This window comes from Paramormyrops kingsleyae, chromosome 1 (assembly GCF_048594095.1).
Source record: "Paramormyrops kingsleyae isolate MSU_618 chromosome 1, PKINGS_0.4, whole genome shotgun sequence".
NCBI lineage: Eukaryota > Metazoa > Chordata > Actinopteri > Osteoglossiformes > Mormyridae > Paramormyrops > Paramormyrops kingsleyae.
In genome coordinates, this window is record NC_132797.1 from 5,548,010 (window position 1) to 5,568,617 (window position 20,608).

The following is a 20,608-nucleotide window of genomic DNA, read 5'->3' on the forward strand; positions in this document are numbered from 1 at the left end:
GAGCGATTTGACTATTTATACTGTGCCAGTCAAGCCATTAGGCGAGATAGGCGGCCACTTCCAGTGCCATCTTCTCAGGGCGCGCTGACTTAACAAGCCAATTTCACTTTGTCACAGACAGGGGGCGCTAGTGGTGAATCTCACCTTGGGTGTCACATGGGCTTTTACGGCTACTGACTCAAGCTACAGTAAACACAAAAACAACATATTCTTCCATTATGCCCCCAGTTCCCCTGGGGGGGGTCTTGGAGCCTGCAACCCCATTATACAGACAATATTCTGCAGCGTTCAATAACTTCAGATATTTACTGTAACTGAAGCTTTTCTTCATTCCTCATGGATCAGCAGTGGCTTGCTGAGCAGCATCTATGCGTTGGACCTGCTCGTGGAAGGGAACTTGCTGCTTTAGCTACTGGCTGTGTTTCCTGTTTCTTGAAGCTTTCAGTCAGGCGCACCTTGAGTTCCAGGCCACCAGAGGGCACTCTTCCAGTAACATGTGTTTGTCTTTGGTAGTGTTCAGCCAGCTGCGGCCCCGGCATCCAGCAGCGAATGGTCATCTGCTCCAAGGTGCACTCTTCAGAGGACCCCCCCTCGCATGCAGTCCAGCCCCCACTTCACCCCAGCTGCCCTCGGCCCCACCCTGGCGATACACAGCCCTGCCTATTGGCGGAGTGCCCCGCTTTTGCCTCGTGGGAAGTTGGCCCTTGGAGTGAGGTGTGTGTGTGTGTGTGTGTGTGTGTGTGTGTGTGTGCATCTGTATGTGGCGTGTGTGTGTGTATGCGGGCATGCGTTTGTGTTGTGTGTGTGTGTGTGTGTGTGTGTCCACGTTTCCCAGCTTGGTGGTTGTTGGTCCGGGCCTTTTATCCGTCCCTCTCCTGCTCTCCCAGTGCTCCCAGAGCTGTGGGGCCGGCGTGAGGCAGAGGCGGGTAGCGTGTCTCACTGGGAATGCCCTCCCGGCCCGGAGCTGCAATCCAGCGGAGATGCCCAAACCCAAGGCCCCTTGTCATGAGAGACAATGTACGTCCCGTATCCCCCCCACCCCCTTTGAAGTGAAGCAGTAACCCTGCTGGAAAATATCTCTCTTAACTGATGCTGCAGGCCTGTGCTTAAAAAATGTATCGTTAAGTTCCATTAAAGCTTAAATTTCACTGAAAATCGTTGGACTTAATAATATGAAGTCATGTGATTTAATGTGAATTGTGCATCTTGAAATAAATGTTTCTTCTTTCCAAAAGGAATTATTTAAAATCCAGGTTCAGCCTGATCCTTTTGATGAGATATTTTTGGGATTTTTGGTGTTTGTGATGAATTCAACACTCAACAGGGATCTTGTTCACGATCCAACAGCTTGTGCTCACATGTTCACACACGCCATGATGCTGCTTTTGCAGCAGATTACTGGCTCGTCAGTTAATGCCAGTCCAGCTTCAGTAACAAGGCCTTTAGCTCCTTGGCAGGAAGTGTGCGGCTGCTTCTGCCCCCTGGTGGCGAGGAACGACAGCATTCTTGTAGCCGTCGGAAGATACGTTGTTTTCTTTATTCCAGGTGAAGTGCTTACCAGCTGCAAAGAGGTTCAGCAGAAAACCAGCATGAAGAACGACGGCGAGTACTATCTCAGAGTCAGCTCGAGGATTCTCCAGGTAGGCGAGTTTGAGCCGTGAGACAGCCAAGTGTCGCCTGTCACCATCTGACATTCGATTTGGTCCTTTGCCAACTGTGTATCGGTCCGTCCTTCAGATCTACTGTGCAGAGATGCAGTCCCAGGTTCCCAAGGAGTACATCACCTTGCGCAGTGGTCAGATGGACAACTTCTCAGAGGTTTATGGGTACAGGTATGTGTTTTCCTCTGGGGTGTGTGACTCTGTTGGTTAGGTTGCTGTGCCTGTGATCAGAAGGTCACTGGTTCAAATCCCAGGGTTGGGGCCCGTGAGCCAGGTCATTCACCCCCAGTCACTCCACAGACTGGTTGACCCTGCTTTCTCGATTATATGTTGCTTTGGATAAAACCCATCTGCTAAATAAAGTATAAATACATTTAGCATTTAGGCCATATTGACGCTGTATTGTTAACTGTAACCCAACACGTATGAAAAGCCGTGTCTTTCAAGCAGCGCATGACCTGTCATGTGACATGCCTAATAGGTTCTCTGTCACTAGGTTACAGAACCCATTCGAATGTCCATTCAATGGCAGCAGAAGGAGGGACTGCGTTTGCAGCAATGACTATCCAGCCGCTGGCTACACCATTTTTCACAAGGTCCGGCTGGACCTCAGCGCCATGCGGATAATCAGTGAGTCGTTCCCTTCTGTCCATCCTCCGGTGCGTCCCTGTGGTCCAGTTTATCTTTGGATTGGTAGGGTGTGTGGTTCCGCAGATTAGGCGTCTGTGCCTTTGACAAGAAGCCCGCCGCTTCAAATCCCATCCTCCACAGAATAGCCATATATTCACTCGGTCCCTGAGCACGGCCCCCCTGGAGAATCACCAGGTATGTCTTTTAATTAAATGTTGATTTGTATAAAAAGCATCACTTCATACAGTTGTTAAAAAGCGAAAACTTTGACAAACATGAAATCACCCATAAACTGCGTTAATTTACCCAACATTTTATAAAATGCTCATCGTGTTTGAAAAGTTTCCAGCTTTATGATTTCACCACAGAGCAGCCACTCTTTCAGAAACATTGTGGCTTTTTGGTTCACGGTGTTACATTTGCTACTGTGACAGAGCAGCTGCTCTCTTAGGAACATTACGGCGTTTTGGTTCAGGGTGTTAGATTCGCTGCGTTATTAACACTAATGGCACATTAGCACAAAGAAAGGGCTGCGTGCGGCGAAGTATATCTTGCTTGGCGGTTTAAGGAGTTTGGCGATCGCTGGCATGGGAAACGGCGGTTGTAGTGTTAATCTCCCAGAATGCACCAGGAGCTCCAGGTAAATTGCCGATGACTCGTTATTCAGAAAGAGATTGAGCAAAGGTGTCCATCTTCAGAAAAGGGTGGCTCATTTTATCCCTGGCCGATCGTGATAGCCAGCCTCTCTGTCCCGGGATGCTTTAGATTATTCCGCATGTGTGCTGGAAATCTTCAGTGCCCATCCAGTCGGGAAGGAGATGCTGATCAGGGTGGGGGCTCTCGTCCAGGCCAGCAGAGCCCAGTCCCTGGGAACAGCTGGCCCCTTCACTCACGCGGCCGGCCCTGGGGGCTGCTGTCAACTGCCTCCCCAGACATGGAGGGCCCTGCGCCGCCAGCACAGCTGAGCGTAACCAGCTCAAGATGCTTCTCAGCACAGGCTGGAGTGATTCCAAGTGAAAGATTTACCATCCTGTTTTGTTTTGGGCTACGTTTCCTGAGCAACAGTAAAATCTCTCATGTTTTGTTGCACAGGTAAAGGGTGTAGCCATAGCCATTTGCAGGTGGATATTTTCCTGGGGAAATTCAGGTTAAGTATCTTGTTCAGTAATACAAGAGCAGGGTCCTTATGGGATGTGAAATCCTGGTCGTGAGATCATGTCCATAATCTCCAGCACCCTCTGCGTTATGAGCGGTCCTCCACACGTCTGTCTGTCGCTCTGTTGCAGCCACGGACCTGCGATTCTCCCAGACCCCACTAGGCCACTCTGTGCCTTTTGGCACCGCAGGAGACTGCTACAGCGCCACCAAGTGTCCACAGGTAGAACACCAACTACCTTTTATTTCTGAATAATTTTTTTTTATTATTAACTGGACAAAAATATTCACTGGAAAATTATGTAATTCTAAAACTAAAATCCTTCATCAACAATACTTGGTGATAATAATACTGGATTTTAGTTGTTTAATAGACAAAACTCCAATTTCATGTCCCAGAAAATCTTTCAAATGTTAATGTGACATTTTATTGTGTAGTAATGCTGTATTTCAGAGTGCCCTCTGTATGGGAAGTGGAGATGTGGTTTCCGGTTGTCCGGAGTTAACTGAAGTCTGTTATCTCAGGGTCAGTTCAGCATCAACCTCACGGGTACCGGCCTGAAGATTGCGGAGGAGGCCAAGTGGGCCTCCAGGGGTAATTACGCCACCGCCAAGGTGCACAGGTCTGAGGTGAGCAGGCTGGCCGCTCCCAGTAATGAGATATAGTCTGAGCTGCGTTATACTGCGGAGTGAGGAATCATTTCTCAGAGTGATAAAGTGTGTTGAGCTGTAGATCAGACACCAACATGTTTGACTTTCTAGGGCAGCAATACATATTCTTTTATCCCAAGAAATGTGTGCCTTTCTTAACATCCAGATGTTTTACTGAATAGGTGTTTCTGCTTAAGCAGAGTCCTTCAGAGGATCCGAACTCATTCAGATTCCAGGGCCATATTTTGAACCTCTATGCTACCTGTGTAACACTGAGAAGCTGCGCCCTCTGGTGGCCAGCTGTATTCCTGCTGGGATCATTCTATACATCACCTGGTTCCCAGTGCAGGATTTCAGCACCAGTCGGTTCCTTCACATGTAGATTTCCACCCCCCCTCCCTCATAACTCCTGCCTTCTCGCTCATGCAGGACGGGGTGAGGATTTACGGACGCTGTGGAGGATTTTGCGGGAAATGCGTCCCTCAGTCGCAATCTGGCCTCCCCGTGCAAGTCCGCTAAGGGACAGACTAGCGTCACCCGAGCAAGACACGGCTGCGAGACTCTTCCGGGAACACCGCTCGCTCTCGTACCCGTGACCGCGGGACCATTTCTGGCAGCTAAGCCCGACAGGAGAGCACAGGTCAGACCCAGCTATCTGCCAGAATCACCGACCTGCCTTTCAACAAGTGTGATGCGTACCAAATGTATTCGTGCATCAGAATATCGAAAGCAGACCGGGGGCCTTTAACGCCGCTGTGTGTTTCATTGTATCTTATATATTCGTGTCTTTCTTTTCCTTTGACGAAAGGGAAACACTGAGGCCATGTTGCAAAGCTGTCTTACTGTGTCGAGTGACCTTTCAGCTTCAGAGGTCATGTGTATGTTTGACATTCGATAAAACAAAAAATAAGAATTTTAGTCATTCAAAGCTTTGAAAACTCTTATACACTGGAGCTCTGTTAAATTTCTTTTTATTGACACTGAATAGTATGCATTAGTTTAGAAAAGCCTCAGTGTGTTTTTCTCTGATTTACCAATAACAAAATGCTCACCTTGACTGTAGGAGATCATGTGCCCAGGTTAACATAACCGAAAGTGTCACGTGATCACGGTCGCCTGTATTATGCTAGTTTTCAGACTAACAGCAAATGGGACTTGGCCTTGTTTCAAAGGCTGAAACAGTTTAGAATGCAAAGCTATAGACCATCAATGCGAAATCCTGTCCTCGGCTATCAAAATCCTTACAGCCGCTTAAGAGAGACAAGTAGGAATTCTCAGAAAGAAGGAACTGACCAAGTTCTTCAGGAAAGACTGAAGCGAGTTCACCGATATGGAGAATGACTTACTCTTCCGTCAGGATAACTCGGGGTAGTCCTAGCTGCGTAGCTTGACAGCAGGTGCACGCCAATCCTACCTCTAACTCACAAGCATGTAAATAGAACAGAAAATGTACTTTATGACACTTTTAAATATTTATGTTTGACCATATTTATTCTGTAATGTTATACTGTAGATGCATTCAGCATAGGCAGCTGTACAGAGTTGATGCTGTTACATTACTGCAGAGAACGAGAGCCGTCAGCACAGTGACCTCTAACCACAGAGAATAGCTCTCCTTTCTTTAACTACTGAAACCATCTGAGCCTTTTCAGTACCGCTGCGCTGTCTCTAAACAGTTCCCTTCCATGTACTGATAACGTCATGCCTTCTAATGTGCATAATCCTTTTCACAAATCCAGGTAGCCTTTAGCTAGAACCAAAGTCTGTTATGGTTTTAAGTGTTCTTAACAGGTAAAGCAGCTATATTAATTTAAAGGAGAATTCCACCCAAAAATGGATCTTTCGTTTTTAAATTTTATTCAGAACCTGGCCTGGCCGTACACTGTCACGCACACAGGGGCTGGGTTGTGTTTTTTGGTCCCACTCAATAAGTCACCATCCTCCACCATTGTAGTGACTTTTTGTGACCAACAGAGGCCCCCAATTTCAGGGGCCCCACAGAAATGCTTGGTGTGAGTGGTGATAAACACCTCCGCTGCTTACATAGCAAGCTCACCAGAACACTTGGAATACTCAATGGAAAAAGTCCTGTTTTTTTTTTCCTAGAAATTTCAAGCAGTTGTAGTTTTATTTGTAAAATTGTCACATTTTAAAATGTTCCAAGATTCATGGGAATGAAGATTAAAAGAGGATAAATTGGAGATTGTCTAAAACTGCCACCTAGAGGCCAAACATCCACATAGCAGGGGGAAAATAATTACATCATAATATTAATTCTGAAGAATGATAAATCAAGTCTGGTGGAATTCTCCTTTAAGAAACCAACCTGTGAAATCTGAGCAGCTAAATTTAACCAGCAATTATTATTAACTGATGGGTAATTCTACTGGAGGTCTGTATCAGAATATTTTTAAGTACTTGATGCACTGTGTGTCTTTTTTGTAGAACCATACTTATATAACATAATGTGTTTTTAAGTAAAAAATTCTTGACTTGAAATGTGAATGTTATTATAATTGTATAAAACATGGTGCTATTTTGCTATGTATTATCCAAAGAAATTGTTTTTCTTAATATCTGTAGTGATATGGTTTTGGTAAAAAAATTAAGGATTACAGGAATACTTTGAAGATTATGGTGACATTACAAGTTTTATAGGTTTGGTTAGAAGAGTACTAAGAGTAATTACATTACATTAAAGCGTGGATTACCAATGGTTATTTGGCTATGCTTTTAACCCACTATAAATAGGTACAAACCTGCCTTTATGTTTGACGACAGACAGTCTTTTCAGTAGCATCAATAACCCCATTATTATATTTACAATCAGTTATTAAATTATTGCCAGTTTTTAAAATGTATTTGAATTATAGTATGTTATTTTGATTTCCTTTGATCTTCTTGACATTCAGACTAATTTTCCAGTGCTGGTCTGAGCTCAGGTGCTGTAAGTTTTTGTATGTTTCCAAGAAAAGGTGCAACTAAATAAAGAACACAGCAGTATGTAACTGTATGAAAAGATTTACGGTGCCAAACGTGAATATTAAAAAAATATACGGGACTGATGTTGTTTTGTGTTTAATTTATTATGGTAACTAATCGTGCGTCAAGAAGCCCTAATCATCTTTAAATGCGGCGTTCTTGTTACACAGGATAGGATTCTTCATGCTCTGCTCTTTTCATGCCCACTGGCCCAAGGAGTTCCTTAAATCCAGCTGTGTTTCTGGGGAGACAGATGTGGACACCCATTCACACTTCGATCTCATGAAGTAGCCGTAAAAACATGCATGAGCTGAATGTTGCCTTCTGCGACGTTATAGGAACATTCCCACGACTCGTTGCACAAGCTGAAGCTGCGTTCTTTTCTTTGTGGACTAATTCCTAGACCAAATGAAAACTTTGGCCACCTGCATTTAAAAAGATGCTTATTTTATTAAGTGGGTGGGTCAAAGTTTGGATTTGGTGGACATTTTGCCATGGTGAGAAATGTCACGTTACCTGTCTCTCTTAGACTGCATGATGTACGACCGCTCTCGCCTCAGCTCTTCCAGTTTTTCCTTAACCAGCGTTTTCTGCTGGTTTCTATCCTCCTGAATCACAGAGGCCTACGTCAGTTCACAACCCCTCCCCAAAAAAATCCGCCCCACGTCTCTGTAGACCTCTACAGTGCTGTGGCCTTCACAGCTCGCTCACGCCCTCTATAGGCCAATATCTGCACTGCTGAGCAAGACTGGACGGGTGGAACTCGCCTTTTTGAGCTTCTCGGTGAGCTGCCTGAGATCGTCCCCTTGTTTGTGACCCAGAAGGTCTTCATCAGACTTTCTGTTCTGGACTATGGACAAGCGTTCCTGAAACTGAAAGGGGGTGCAGGGGACATCATGTAATCAGTGACAAAGAGCAGAGTGTCCAAAGAGTGCAACCATCCAATGATAAACTTACCCTAAGAATCTGTCTTTGCTTGTCCTGCTGATACTTGCTCTCAACCTTCCGCTTGATGTCTACAAGGGTTTTCATGGTCGTCTCTTTCTCCATCTCAGAGATGTGCACCACTGTCGTCTCTCTCTGAATGCAGTCCTGCAGGTAAACCACACGGGACAGTCACGAACAAGCGAGACGTTCTACCGGTGACCGTCAAAGCAGCATGTTAGCCAGACCCTCACGCTGTCATCGATAACCTGTTGCAGGTGGGCGCTGGGCTGCTGTGCATGTCTGCCCGCAGCAGACTGAGTGCGAGATGAACAGGAACCTTCTTCGGTAGTTTGACCATCATCATCGTTGTTGTCATCAGTGTCGTGTGTAATCTCACTTTCATGAGACATCAGTGTCTCTGCAGGCTGTAGAGTATGAGAATTCCCATTATTTATGCATGATATGGTTAACTACTGACACGCAGAAGATTCTGTTTCCAATCCCGATTAATGTCATTGATGATGGTGAATTACAGCTTTTTATTTACATAGATCTACTGTCTTATATATTCCTTTATGTACACAGTTTAGCACTAAATGCTAAATGGGTTATAAATCATACATATAAATGGATATAGCTAAAAGCTATGTACAGTAAAACATTAAAAACAATGTGTACAGCAGAGCTCATTATTATGAGTTTATCATTTGCTTACTATGGCTCCATCAGCCTCTACAGTTTGCTTTTGAAGGCATCCGGCATGTGGACTGTACTGGAAGAGCGTGGGGTGTGGTGTCTCTTCCCCAGGCCTGCCCTCAGGTGCCTCATGTGTCGGGAGGTCATTTCGAACCTCATCTTTTAGATGAGTCCCTGTCTCGCTTTCCACTGCTGCTTCGTCAGGTGTCTGTGAAACAAGTCACACCATCGTTACCAGCTGAAAACAGGCAAGAGGCGGTGAAATGGCCGCATCGCGCCCCATTAATTTAGTCTGGGCCTGCCTCGGGTTTGCAGGTCTTCTCGGCAGGCCGGCTCCAGGCCACTGCGATCACAGAGCCCTGTTTTTCCAAGTCTGTGGTGATGGGGCATCTGCTGGCTATTACGTCATCGCTGTCTGTCCCTCCTGCTGACCCTGAATTAGTGTTGGTTGCACATAGTACCTCCAGATAGGGAGCTTCTTCTGGAATTAGGGTATTTCCACATGCTATGGGGCAGAAGGTAAACAATCTCTGTTACAGTGCTTCTGTTAGGCCTGGTGTGCTTTTAAAAATATACAGGACTGTGCAGAAGTTTTAGGCAGTGAAAGAAAATGATTAAAGCTATTTATCTGGGTAGCAATTGTATATTTGATCAGAAAAAATACTATTTAACTTTACAACATATGCAAATTAACAGCAAAACTAACAGGAATTTCTGCTGTTCTCCAAAAAGTTACTGATATCTTGTTGGACAGCTAGAAAAACACTGTTTCAGTTCCCAAACCTCTCCTCAGGGGCACCTCAGTAATTCCATGTATTTGTTAGATTTCTCTGCCAGCTCAATTAATTCATTAATTTAGGTATATAACTGGATGAGGTATTGATTAGCCAAACATGGTGTGCTAGTGGATAATTCAAGAAAACATGGCTGCATTAGGTGGTTACTGCAAACACTGGGGTGGCTTTTGGCGATGTTTTCAAATGGCTAAGCTGACATGCTTTGACACACATACATTTAAAGATCATTTAGGAAGATTTAAACATAGAGTGCTCACAGAAAACCTTAAGATGTTTGCTTAATTTGCTTAATTGTAAAAAATATTGCAAATGTATTAGTTCAGTAACAAAAATAATTACTTAATACAAAATAATAATACAATACTTAATACTTAATAAGAATACTTAAAATATATGTTTCACATTATAAACACTCAGTGGTTTTAAGTAAAACATTAATTTCAAGTACTAATAAATTGAAACCCAAATTATTGTCCACCAATTATAGTACACCAAACATTTGTGAATAGAATCCTTTTGAAAGCCAGTAACTACAGTGGCAATTGATAGCAAAATGGCAAGTATAGAACTGATTGAGTCAGTCAAAAAAATATCACACTTAATGCAAAGAAACTGTCTGTTTGGAAGATATGCGCTGATATGTTAAACTGTCAATGGACTTTTGTGATGAAACCAGTAAATCTGCAATGTTTTTACAGAAGTACAGTAAGCATTAGACATTCTGTCAGCAGCTTAATTTTCTTTGACTGCCTAAGGCATTTGCACATTACTGCATCTCTAGAAAATGCGGAGAAAACTTAAGTGAAGCCCGTCACCGTCACAAACGTCGCCTCTCCCAGCGCTGGCAAGGGGGGCACCCTGTCTGCATTCTCCACGTCCTGGAAGATGCTCTTGGTCTTCACCTTTGTGGAGTTCAGGTCGAAAAGCCGTACTTCCTGTGACCTAACGTGAGCAAACACTTAAGTGGCATTCAGCGCAAACACCTATGATGTTTATTCAGAAGAGCCATCAACTGATACCCATCAACAATACTGAGACTGGCTTGCCCCGGATGCTGAGCGTGACCCGCTGAGAGGCGTCCAGCAGTCAGGGAGCAGAAGTTGATGCAGATTTGTCAGTTTTCGGTCCTGTAATTCAACTCTATATTTCTCTCGAAGACTTTGAAAAATGTCCTTGTCCTGGTACGACAGTGGAGAAGAATGTTAATTTCCAGAAATGCTGAGGGTGGAGATGTACAGTAGGGGTAGAAGCCAGCTGGACATGCAAAATTTTAAAAGCAATAGGCTCTACTAAAAATAAAACTTTTAAAGACCCTGTAAAAGGAAAATACACAAATAAACACAATGAACAAACACAGTAAACACAGAAACCTGAGCAAACATATGGGCTGTAAAAGTGCAGCTGTTTCCTTTCCCGTTTTAAAATGTCACGATTCCTCCTGCCTGGTTCCATTTCTTGATTATTGATTTTTATTTTCTGGCCCTAAACAATTCTAGGTGCCACTTTTCAATAAGGCTACCCATATAAAGGGTTTATGAATGGTTTATAATCTGGTTATTCATTATGTTGTAACACTTTGTAAATTATTAATAGACAATTTTTAACAAGTTATAACACAGTTTTCTTTTTATTAATGAGTTACTACCATTTACAAATGGCAAAGGGAGCCTTATTGTAAAGTGGTACCCAGTTCTACATTCTGTTAGCAACCTTGAGGAAGTTACAAGGCTCCCGCACTCAAAATGCAAACTCTTTTTGAATACTGTCAACCTCCTGGTCATTATTCAAAACCTGTGGGGGAAAATACAACTTCACTGTCTAAACTCGTGTGCTACATTGGAGATAAGATCAATACCAAACGAAAGCCTTATTATACTCCTGAAGTCCTTATGGAAGGTGAGTCACGCCCAGCCGCAGGAACCTCTCAGAGCATCGTGGTGACTCACGGTGTGCAGCAGCCCCCACAGCACGGCCCTGACCTCCACCTCCTGCAGCTCCATTAGGTGAGTGAGTAAGCACAGTGCAGAGTCACCCCAGGACTCAGCCTTCAGCACAGCCCTCGTCTTCCTCAGCCATGTAATGCACGCCAATCTTAGGATGGCCAGCCCTTCCAGAACATTCTCTTAAACAGATTCACCAACAGTAAATTGCAAAGTTCAGCTTCAATGGGTAAACAAATAAGGGTTAGAACTGGTGTAGTAAGAGTTAGGGTGTCTAAACTGTTCTAAATTTGTATTCTTTAGGAGCTTACAGATATTTAGCCTTCATTAGAGGTTTTTGGAGTAAATTTCTACAGTATGCTACCATTTTGGCCCACTATAAGCTAAAGCCCGAAGCAGTGGCAATTAATGGCATTGCTGAGGGTTTGCAGAGACCTGCGTCAGACGAATGCGGTTCCTCCTCTCCTGTCAGCTCCTCCAAGGTCACCGTGTGGAGCAGTTCCACGAGGAACCACCTCTCTCTCTCATGGCAGGACAACACATGCTGCAGCACGGCCTGCTGGCAGATCACGAAGATCAAAAGTTAGGTGGACTCATGAGCATTCTTCCCTAACGGCTTCGGGGGGAAATTGGCTGCATCACGCATAATAAATGCCTTTGCTCTCGGGTCGGCTCTGTCATCTTGAGAGCCCTCCATTTCAGCCTTACAGATGTTAGAAGAGAACAGCACATGTAGGAACTTCCCAAAATAGATCAATAAATCCAAGTGCCTCGCTGTTCCTTGTTCCCAAAAGCGCCAAAATCCATTTCTCATGCAAAGGCCAGGCGCCGTGGCCGTCCTGTCCGCATGTGTTACCTGCTGCGAGCAGGGAGAGACCGTCACAGATTCTCCACAGATGGCCCAAGGACTCTCCTCGGCCAGCCAGAACCTGGCTAAATCTTCACAGTGAGACACGCCCACCTCAGGCCTGGGGAGAGGATCATGAAAATGACCAACACACGAGGATGCCAACGCAACATTCACATTACAAGCCTCATTTTCCAATTCAGATTTTTTGCTCTGATCAGATTTTCCTATCTTGACAGTTTCACGTCATAATTTGAAGTGACCTGTATCTTACTGTAATATGAACACGTCTGTCCTCCGAAACGGCATGCATGCACACACTTATACACTTTTGCACGAGTCATCTGCATCACCAACAACAACAAACATGCTGCCTGACGGCGGTGTCCAGTACAAGCATACAGGCAGAAACACACATGAATTACAGCTTCATCCTGCTCATTCATGTCATGTGACCATGAATTGGATATAGATGGGAGCAGATATGAAAGTGACTCAAATCTGATTTAATAAGATTTGTGTGTCCACACAGCCCAGAAAAATCAGATCTGAGTCACATTCAGGTAAAAAATGTAGCCCAAATGAATTCTAAGGATTGATTAATACCCAGTGTGTCCCTGATTTTGATATCAATCACAGTCTATCAACTTGTTATGACAGTTCATATAGCTCATAAATTGACTGCAATTTACATTAGGTCATTTCCTAAAAATAAACCAGCAGAACCTCATTGTAGGACAAACTACCTATTTGGCCATAGGCATCTGCAGACAGTGACACTGACTCTCACAGTGAGTGATAAATATGGTACCATATTGGTACCAGAATTCTTTGTATGGTACAATAATTATTTGATAATAAATCTTTATACAATTATTCATTTTTAATTTTACATCTCCCTGATTACTGCCTTATGCAAATATAGTTACTTTTTAAAATATAGTCACATTTTATTTTTAGTGTCATTTTACCATGTTATTTATATTGCTACTTCTTTATTTTAATCACATTTTTATGTATCTTTTTGTATAGCTTATCTTTGTATTACGTATTTCTTTATGGCCGCAATACATGTAGCAGGTGGGGAAGCGTTTAACATGCATGAAAAGTGTACTTTTGCGTAAGTGACAAATGTAACGTGAAAACCAGTCAGAGAGGAGAGCGGTTAAACTCACCACTTATCCCAGGACAAGCTAGAAGCCAGCGCAGCCGTGTGCGAGTGCTTCTCTCTCTCTGCCCTCATCGTAGCCAGTCTCAGAAAGAGGGACAGCGACCGCAAGCCCGTCACGTCTGAGCTACGAGGGAATACGGAGGCATAACCTTGAGAAAGGCATCAATAATGAAGCAGATCCTGCTTCATCGAAATCCCCATCACCCCGAGCTGGTGGATAACCAGCTTCCGCCAGTCCTGAATTAGTCATGAAAGCCAACAAACGAACTCGAAGGTACAGAATCTGCTCAATGTTTCATTAGGACAGCGGCTTCAGCGACATGCTGCCCACTGACAGGAACAGCCAGACCCTGAGGAGAAGCGGGGCATTTCAATCTCAGCAGCAAAGGAAAGTCGCAAACATTTTCACCAGATTTAGAACAGTAACACAACAAAACGTATTACACGTTTTACAGTGATTTGTGTTTAAGTGAAAGCTAAAATGGGGAGTGCTTTCATTCTGAGGCAGAGGAGTAGTTTCTGTACAAAAATCAAACACATTAATCTGTAAACAATCTCACGCATGTGCCAAACTAGCCATTTTAATTCCATATATTTTTACAATAAGTAACAAGAATTCATTTATGAGGCTACAACTTGCGTAGGAAATGAATAAAGCATAAATAAGTTAATACAGTGTCTGTGATGCTTTACACCTGGAGTGTACAGCCAAGGTCCTGAACCCTGTTCCCATCCATTATTGGTACATGTACTGGTTACACTGGTTCCGTGAAGGTCAAAGGTCAGCAGAAGGAGGGCAGCGTGTGGCTCAGTGGGCTGAGCCTCTGTGCCTGTAATGGGAAGGTTGCTGGTTTGAGTCCAGCCTTGGCAGAATAGTCATGTCTGTGGGCCCTTGACCGAGGCCCTTAACACCCCCCCCCCCCCCCCCATGGGTGCCACTGCAGGCCCAAGCTTACTGTCAGTAACACACGCATCATGGAGAGCAGGGTGGGGAGATGAAAAGAGAATCTTCCCGTGGATCCATAAAGTGATGCTGCTGCTGTTATTATTATTAGAATAGAGCGACAGCCCCTAAGAAAGCCGGTCGGAACCCCCCCCCCCCACCCCCCCCAGGACCCGGTCACCTTCTCATGAGGAACACCAGGGCGCCGATCTCCCGCAGCCGGCTGCACTGCAGCTCTCTGAGCGAGAAGGCTGCCGTCCACTCCAGCTCCCCCCCACGCCGCGCCTCCTCCCCACACCTCCTCAGGAACACCTGATCTGAGCTCCTGCAGGTCACAGAGGCCAGTGTAAGGTCAGGGGAGGAGATCGATGGGCCAGAAATCCACCCTCACCAACAGCGAGACGCTGCGGCGCATTCTGATGGGCGCATGATGAAAGTCATAATGAGACGTCTGGGGGGATTTATTGCCCAAGTATGCTCGCACATGGGGACATTTGGTCCCCACAAGGTAAGGTATACCTGGACCACACGCACATATACACCCACACACACAGACACATATACACACCCACACACAAAGACACATACTGTATACACATGCACAAACTCATGCACACACATGGGGACATTTGGTCCCCACAAGGTAAGGTATACCTGGACCACACGCACATACACCCACACACAGACACACACATACATGCTCACACATACACACACGCACAAACACACATGCACACACAAAGTATTTTTTGTCTCTATTTCAATGGCTCTTAAAAACATGCTGTTTACATCTTGTACATTGGCAATTATGTTGTTATGCCATTTCATGTTATTTAATGCTATGTCACTTTATGTCATGTCATGTCATGTTATGCTACGTCATGTTATGAATGTCATGTCATTTTATGGAATGTCAGGTTATGTTGTTGTGTTGTGCTGCCATGTTATGTCATGATTTGTCATGTCATGTCATGTCATGTCATGTTATGTTATGTCATGTTATGTTATGTCATGTTATGTTATGTCATGCTCGGTAGAGAGATAGTAGCCTTCACCCCACCCCTGTACAATCGTACAGAATGTTTTTGTATTTGGTAAATATTATTCCAATAACTCTGTCTTTAGCACTGCAATCTCTGTCCTGTCATGAATGTTACACTGTGGGTCTTGGAGGGAGCACGGAGAGCGCCACCTCCTCTGCAGCACATAGCACCTCCTCTGCAGCGCACAGTACACAACACCTCCTCTACAACACACTGCACCTCCTCTGCAGTACACAGCACCTCCTCTGTTAAGGCCTCCATCAGAGCCTTCGTACCGGTAGCGACGAAAAGCCCCAGGGAGCTCGCAGAGAGCCAGCTCGTCTGCAGTGCACAGCACCTCCTCTGCCAAGGCCTCCAGCTCCTCCTCCCTCTCCTCTTGCTGCCATGGCAACAGGGCCTCCCAGGATGCCACCCCTGTGACCATTCACAGAATAAAAGCCTGGAAAAATCAGTTCAGTCACTCCCAGCCATAAACCACCACAGACGATTTAAATTACAGGCTGTGAAATATGCATTTATACACAAAGGTAATGTGATTACCTGGCTCCATGCGCTTTAAACAGGCAAAAGTGAGAAACATATACTGTACAAGCAAACACATAACCCTCAAAGAACACTGCACTGAAGAAAGGGCATGCAAATACAGCAGCAGAACTATCCGGAAACCAAACACGCTCCTTCTCCGCAAAGAGCGCCTCCTGCTGGGCTAACGTGCGCGTCTCCGCTACCGTAGTGTTCCTGCAGCATCTCCGTGAGCAGCTTCCGTCGGACAACGGTGTACTTCTCCTCCATGTCCTGCAGCGGGTCCATGCTGGGAGGGGTCATCCACCTGGTTCCGGCACCCTCCGCTTCTCCGACGCCCCCCCGGCCGTTACACAGCGAGGGCAGGACAGTGTGCAGTCGGGCTCCTGACAACCTGCCGTGCAGAAAACGGAGCTCCAGAGATGTTTCCACAGTCACCTCCATGATGTCAAAGTCTAAAACCTACCTGTAAAAACACATAAAATAAAGTCGATAGGGAAGCAGTTGAATGGGTTCTGAAAAGATGCCGTTACATTTGCACACTTTAGAATTAGTAAAATTCACACAGTACAATGACGGCTGTACTCTTTGTTGAATGTTGGTACACAGAGTACAAAAACCTGACCCTGGTGCTGTGTTAGTACTCTACATTAACCCCATGAACTTGTATAAGTGGTTACAAGATGGATGGATGGATGTTTTATGTCCTAATCGGTCACTTAAGTCAGACAGAACAATTGCATAATCCACACGACTCCTAAACCCATTGTTTGACTTGTGGGTGTCATGGTATTTTGCAGGTGTCCGGATGTCTTTTGGCGGGTGCTGTTTGGTATCAGCATTACAGGGACCTCAGGGGAACGTGATTCTCAGACAGCAACCTACTCCTATTGATCTGCCTGTGGGAAGCTGTCTATAGACAGACACAGTCTGCTGTGTTGAAAAATAAGGTCAGATCGATTTTCTTGCTAAGCTGCACCAAGCAATGACACAGATCGTTAGTTTGGAGGCGGAGTATGTCTCACGGACCAAAATCATGACCAGCACTTTCTTCAATGCAAATGAGTATGGAACAATTCCTGATTTATAACAGGAGACATTGAACTATAAAAATGCTAAAAATTCAAAAGGACTTTAGCACTAAAGAGCAGCAAAGCTTCTACTAAATATTTCCTGGAAACAGTTACATCTCAAACTATCCTAGTGCCCCGTCACTGTTCCTCCTGTGATGCTGTTCCTCCTGTGATGCTGTTCCTCCTGTGATGCTGTTCCTCCTGTGATGTACCTCCTACAGGCGTTCCTGGCATCTTTCTTTAATCTCCACAAATACAATCTTCTCTTTAATCGCTGCTCCTCCACATCCTATAGACAGGAAACAAATAGACTGACCTATTCTTCCCTTTGCACATTAATAATGACAATACTTCCCACTGAAGCGTATCTTCATGACCGATTAGTCAGTAAGACCCCAGATCCCTTGAGTCTCTGGAGGGAGCAGCACCTGAATTCCTTGCTCTGCGTGTCCCTGTCCCTGTGAGCCAAGGTAGGGACAGAACACTGCGGGCTGGGTTTCGCCGAGGGTGAGTTGTGTTTCTGCTACATATGGACACTCCAACAGATTAAGTCGCCCTGCATTTAACATCTGGAAGTCCCAGTAGAGCTGCATGAGATTTTGAACAGACAAGTTTTGTACAGATCAGAAAAATTAGCCTCACGTCTCCCGTCTACACATAAACCAGTTTGTACGTCACACACACAAAACTCTGCATTCATATAAAACATCTCAGCATCTCAGTTAATAACTGAGAGCTATCCAAGGCCATTTTGGGTCTTAGTCTCCAAGGTACATTTTTTCCCATTTAACACCTCGTGAAGATAATTACGTCTTCGCTGGCGACGCGGTCTCTCTCAATCTCAAGCAGAGTGTCTAGAACTTTCCCGGCATGGCAAAACAAGCCGACATTGTCTCCTGTGACCTGCAATAGGGTAGAAAATGATGTCTCATATCCTCTTATGAAAGGAAAAATCTAAGAGCTTTAACCCCCCCCCAACCGCCGCCATACCTTCTGGACGGCTCGCTGGACTTCGTCTGGGTCCACAGAAACATGGAGGATATTCTGGCACAAGGAGCGGATGCCCTTGACAGACAGCCTATCCTCTGCTGACACCCCCAGAGCATCATGCAACGTAGCAAGGTCCATCTGTCCCCCCATCCCCAGATGAGAAAGCTGCGAGGCTGCATCGCCCAGAGGGTGATGGATAAAAATCAGTTTTGACATATCATCTGGAACTGTAGCTTCCGGCATTTTCTGTAACTGTACCCCATAGACAGAGAGAGGGAATTGAAAGGTAAACGTCAAAGGCAGTTTGGCAGTGTGGGTGCAGACAACATGAAAACATGAACTGGCAATGACAGCAGTCTGACTGTAGGAGGCGTAGTGGATAAGGATACACGTGAAGTGAAGGCTGTCAGCTCAGCTCAGGGGAAGGACTCGGCTGTTCCTTATACAAGGAACAAGATACACAATTTCTCCAGTTCAATAAATGGCTAAAACAAATGCAATTTTCATCGGCTAAGCGATAAAATATCTCTGGGTCAAAAGGAACCTCATTCAGTCTACTAGAGACAACCAGTAAATTACAGTCAGACACGGGTCAAAAAAGTACAAAACATTATGTAGGAATTAATTAAATATGTTCAAAAACTTAATACTATGAGACATAGGAGTCGTTATCAGATAGGATTACTTCTTCTACCTTAAAATAAAAACTAAATTATTTCATCTTGCTTGCAAATTCACTTCAAGGCTTACAAACATGCAGCTCCTCTTCAAAAAGATTAATAATCATATTCTTTCTCAAATTACTGATTGGTACAACCCTGCATTAAGCATTAATTTTGGTATTTCCCAGTTGGACTGTTACTAAATTATACATGCTAATTACAAATTATTACATTTTACCTATATTTTGGAATGCAATATCGACAGACACAACCATGACCCGGAAATGTCGGTACTGAGAAATCGGGTGTCACTAGGATCGCGGACAAAATAGCTAACTGAAAACAGACAGTCCTATTGAGCGACAAAAATGCATAGAAAATAAGCTGGTAAAATATGTACAGTTTTATCAAAGAGAATCTTTGTACCCCAAAGGCCAAATTAAAATATGAGAAAGAGACATGCATCTTACCTCCTCAAAGCCATTAAGTCCAGCATCTGAATTATACATATAAACCTGAAACAACTAGATCAGTCACCATGGTGACCAGGGGCTTCAGTTACAGGCCTGGGGAGACACACAGACCTCGGACCGTCAATGAGGAAACAAGTGATGAAGACAGATACAAATCTCTTTATCCTGTACGTGTATGGGGCCCCTCTACGTGTATGGGGCCCCTTGCAACAGTTCATTAATTGTTTTTATGAATTGCAAGGGCCTGAAAACCATTAAAAATGCAGAACTGTGCACCACAAGAGGGCATTATTGGTATGTGATGGTATTTCATTGGAATGACATACAGACATCGAACGTCAAGCAATATTGGTGAAAGCTGGTAAACAGAAGAAAATAATACATCAAACTATATTTATATGTTTTTCGGGAGAGAAATTAATTTAGGCAGATGTTGTTTAGATGTGAGACGTGGCATCATTTTGTACCAAATGTGGATGGGAAAGTGGAAGCTGAGGCTTTGCATTTGAGGACATTGACTTGTAAAACATCATGATGTGTCTAATATGTGAAAATGAAATAATTTCCAAAAAGTTCATTTACTATTCAGTTTGTCACTGTCATTTGGGAGTAAAGTTTATTTATCAGATTTAAAATTATATTGGTTGCTTTTTTTCTATTTCTTTTCATGATTGATATGGAAAATGAATAGATCTCTAATAACTCTCCCAGAGCAATCAAATGAGCCTTCTGGAGAGTCAATATTTCTACATGGCTCATAATTGCATATTCCTGCATACATTAATTAAGTCACACACCATCGTATATGCGAGTATGTATTTAGCTCTGACTTAGGTTGGCATATTTTGAGCTGCAAATCGCAGGGGATTCGTCACAGAGAAAATGGAACTGACCGCTTTATATCAGATTCAGAACGGGGTATGAAATTTTCAGTGTATTACCTTCCTAAATGTTGATGCATACCTAAACACCCAGACTGAAGTTACATCATAAAAGAAACATTCATTGTTACATCATAAAGGAAACATCCAGTAGACCCACATTAATGTTAATAGTGTCCCTACTTTCCACAGAAGGGGTTTTCCATCTGTGAAGGCTCATGGTTTGACTGCCACTGTGCCATTTTTATAAACACGAGCCTGATTGTGTGGAACCTAAATGCAGCAGAGAAGAACAGCTGTAACACTATTATTTAGTTTGTATTCTGAGCTTATATATAAAGCAATTCACAGTTTTATGTATGCACGCAAATTTTCCAGTGAAGTTTAATTCAGTTTAAGTGACTTCCTGTAAATATAATACAATAAAAATAGGCTGTAAGTCCACACCCTAAACTGCTGCCCTGGGCACTTGAAAATAATGACAGATAAACGCTTGATGATCTGGAGCTCACGTCCAAAACACCTTCAGGTCATTAACACCATCATTAAATGTATCAGGGCAAT

The 20,608-nt window shown here is 44.1% G+C and overlaps 2 protein-coding genes and 1 long non-coding RNA gene across 5 annotated transcripts in view; 1 reads left to right on the forward strand and 2 right to left on the reverse strand.

Moving 5' to 3' along the window:
• The window catches only part of LOC111833323 (A disintegrin and metalloproteinase with thrombospondin motifs 20-like), a 64,999-nt gene extending 57,841 nt beyond the window's left edge, over positions 1 to 7,158 (forward strand). For all 3 annotated transcript variants that reach the window (XM_072700538.1, XM_072700554.1, XM_072700583.1), the window contains 8 exons: positions 514 to 714; positions 888 to 1,017; positions 1,546 to 1,640; positions 1,738 to 1,832; positions 2,158 to 2,291; positions 3,578 to 3,669; positions 3,972 to 4,076; positions 4,527 to 7,158. In XM_072700538.1, coding sequence (XP_072556639.1) covers positions 514 to 714; positions 888 to 1,017; positions 1,546 to 1,640; positions 1,738 to 1,832; positions 2,158 to 2,291; positions 3,578 to 3,669; positions 3,972 to 4,076; positions 4,527 to 4,616 — 942 coding nt within the window. In that variant the 3' untranslated portion in view covers positions 4,617 to 7,158. The remainder of the gene's footprint in view (positions 1 to 513; positions 715 to 887; positions 1,018 to 1,545; positions 1,641 to 1,737; positions 1,833 to 2,157; positions 2,292 to 3,577; positions 3,670 to 3,971; positions 4,077 to 4,526) is intronic.
• Positions 7,159 to 7,241: 83 nt separating this feature from the next.
• LOC111833268 (uncharacterized) lies at positions 7,242 to 8,871 on the reverse strand. The gene is made up of 6 exons (XM_072700091.1): positions 8,722 to 8,871; positions 8,258 to 8,431; positions 8,037 to 8,171; positions 7,847 to 7,951; positions 7,596 to 7,687; positions 7,242 to 7,320 (listed from the first exon to the last, which is right to left on the reverse strand). Exons 2-6 carry the CDS (start codon positions 8,414 to 8,416, stop codon positions 7,242 to 7,244), a joined length of 570 nt encoding a protein of 189 aa, XP_072556192.1. The 5' UTR covers positions 8,417 to 8,431; positions 8,722 to 8,871.
• A 139-nt stretch (positions 8,872 to 9,010) lies between these two features.
• LOC140578604 (uncharacterized) lies at positions 9,011 to 10,656 on the reverse strand. Its single transcript, XR_011982854.1, has 3 exons — positions 10,546 to 10,656; positions 10,315 to 10,441; positions 9,011 to 9,207 (listed from the first exon to the last, which is right to left on the reverse strand). It is a non-coding gene; the product is annotated as an uncharacterized lncRNA (long non-coding RNA).
• Positions 10,657 to 20,608: the final 9,952 nt, after the last annotated feature.

What these genes read in the sequence shown, in the direction of transcription:
- LOC111833268 (XM_072700091.1), bottom strand. Translation starts at nt 8,416, where the DNA reads ATGTCTCATGAAAGTGAGATTACACACGACACTGATGACAACAACGAT. An exon ending in AGCAAAGACAGATTCTTAGG is followed by an intron (nt 7,952 to 8,036) that starts GTAAGTTTATCA and finishes ACCCCCTTTCAG; the next exon opens with TTTCAGGAACGCTTGTCCAT. An exon ending in TCACCGAGAAGCTCAAAAAG is followed by an intron (nt 7,688 to 7,846) that starts GCGAGTTCCACC and finishes TCTGTGATTCAG; the next exon opens with GAGGATAGAAACCAGCAGAA.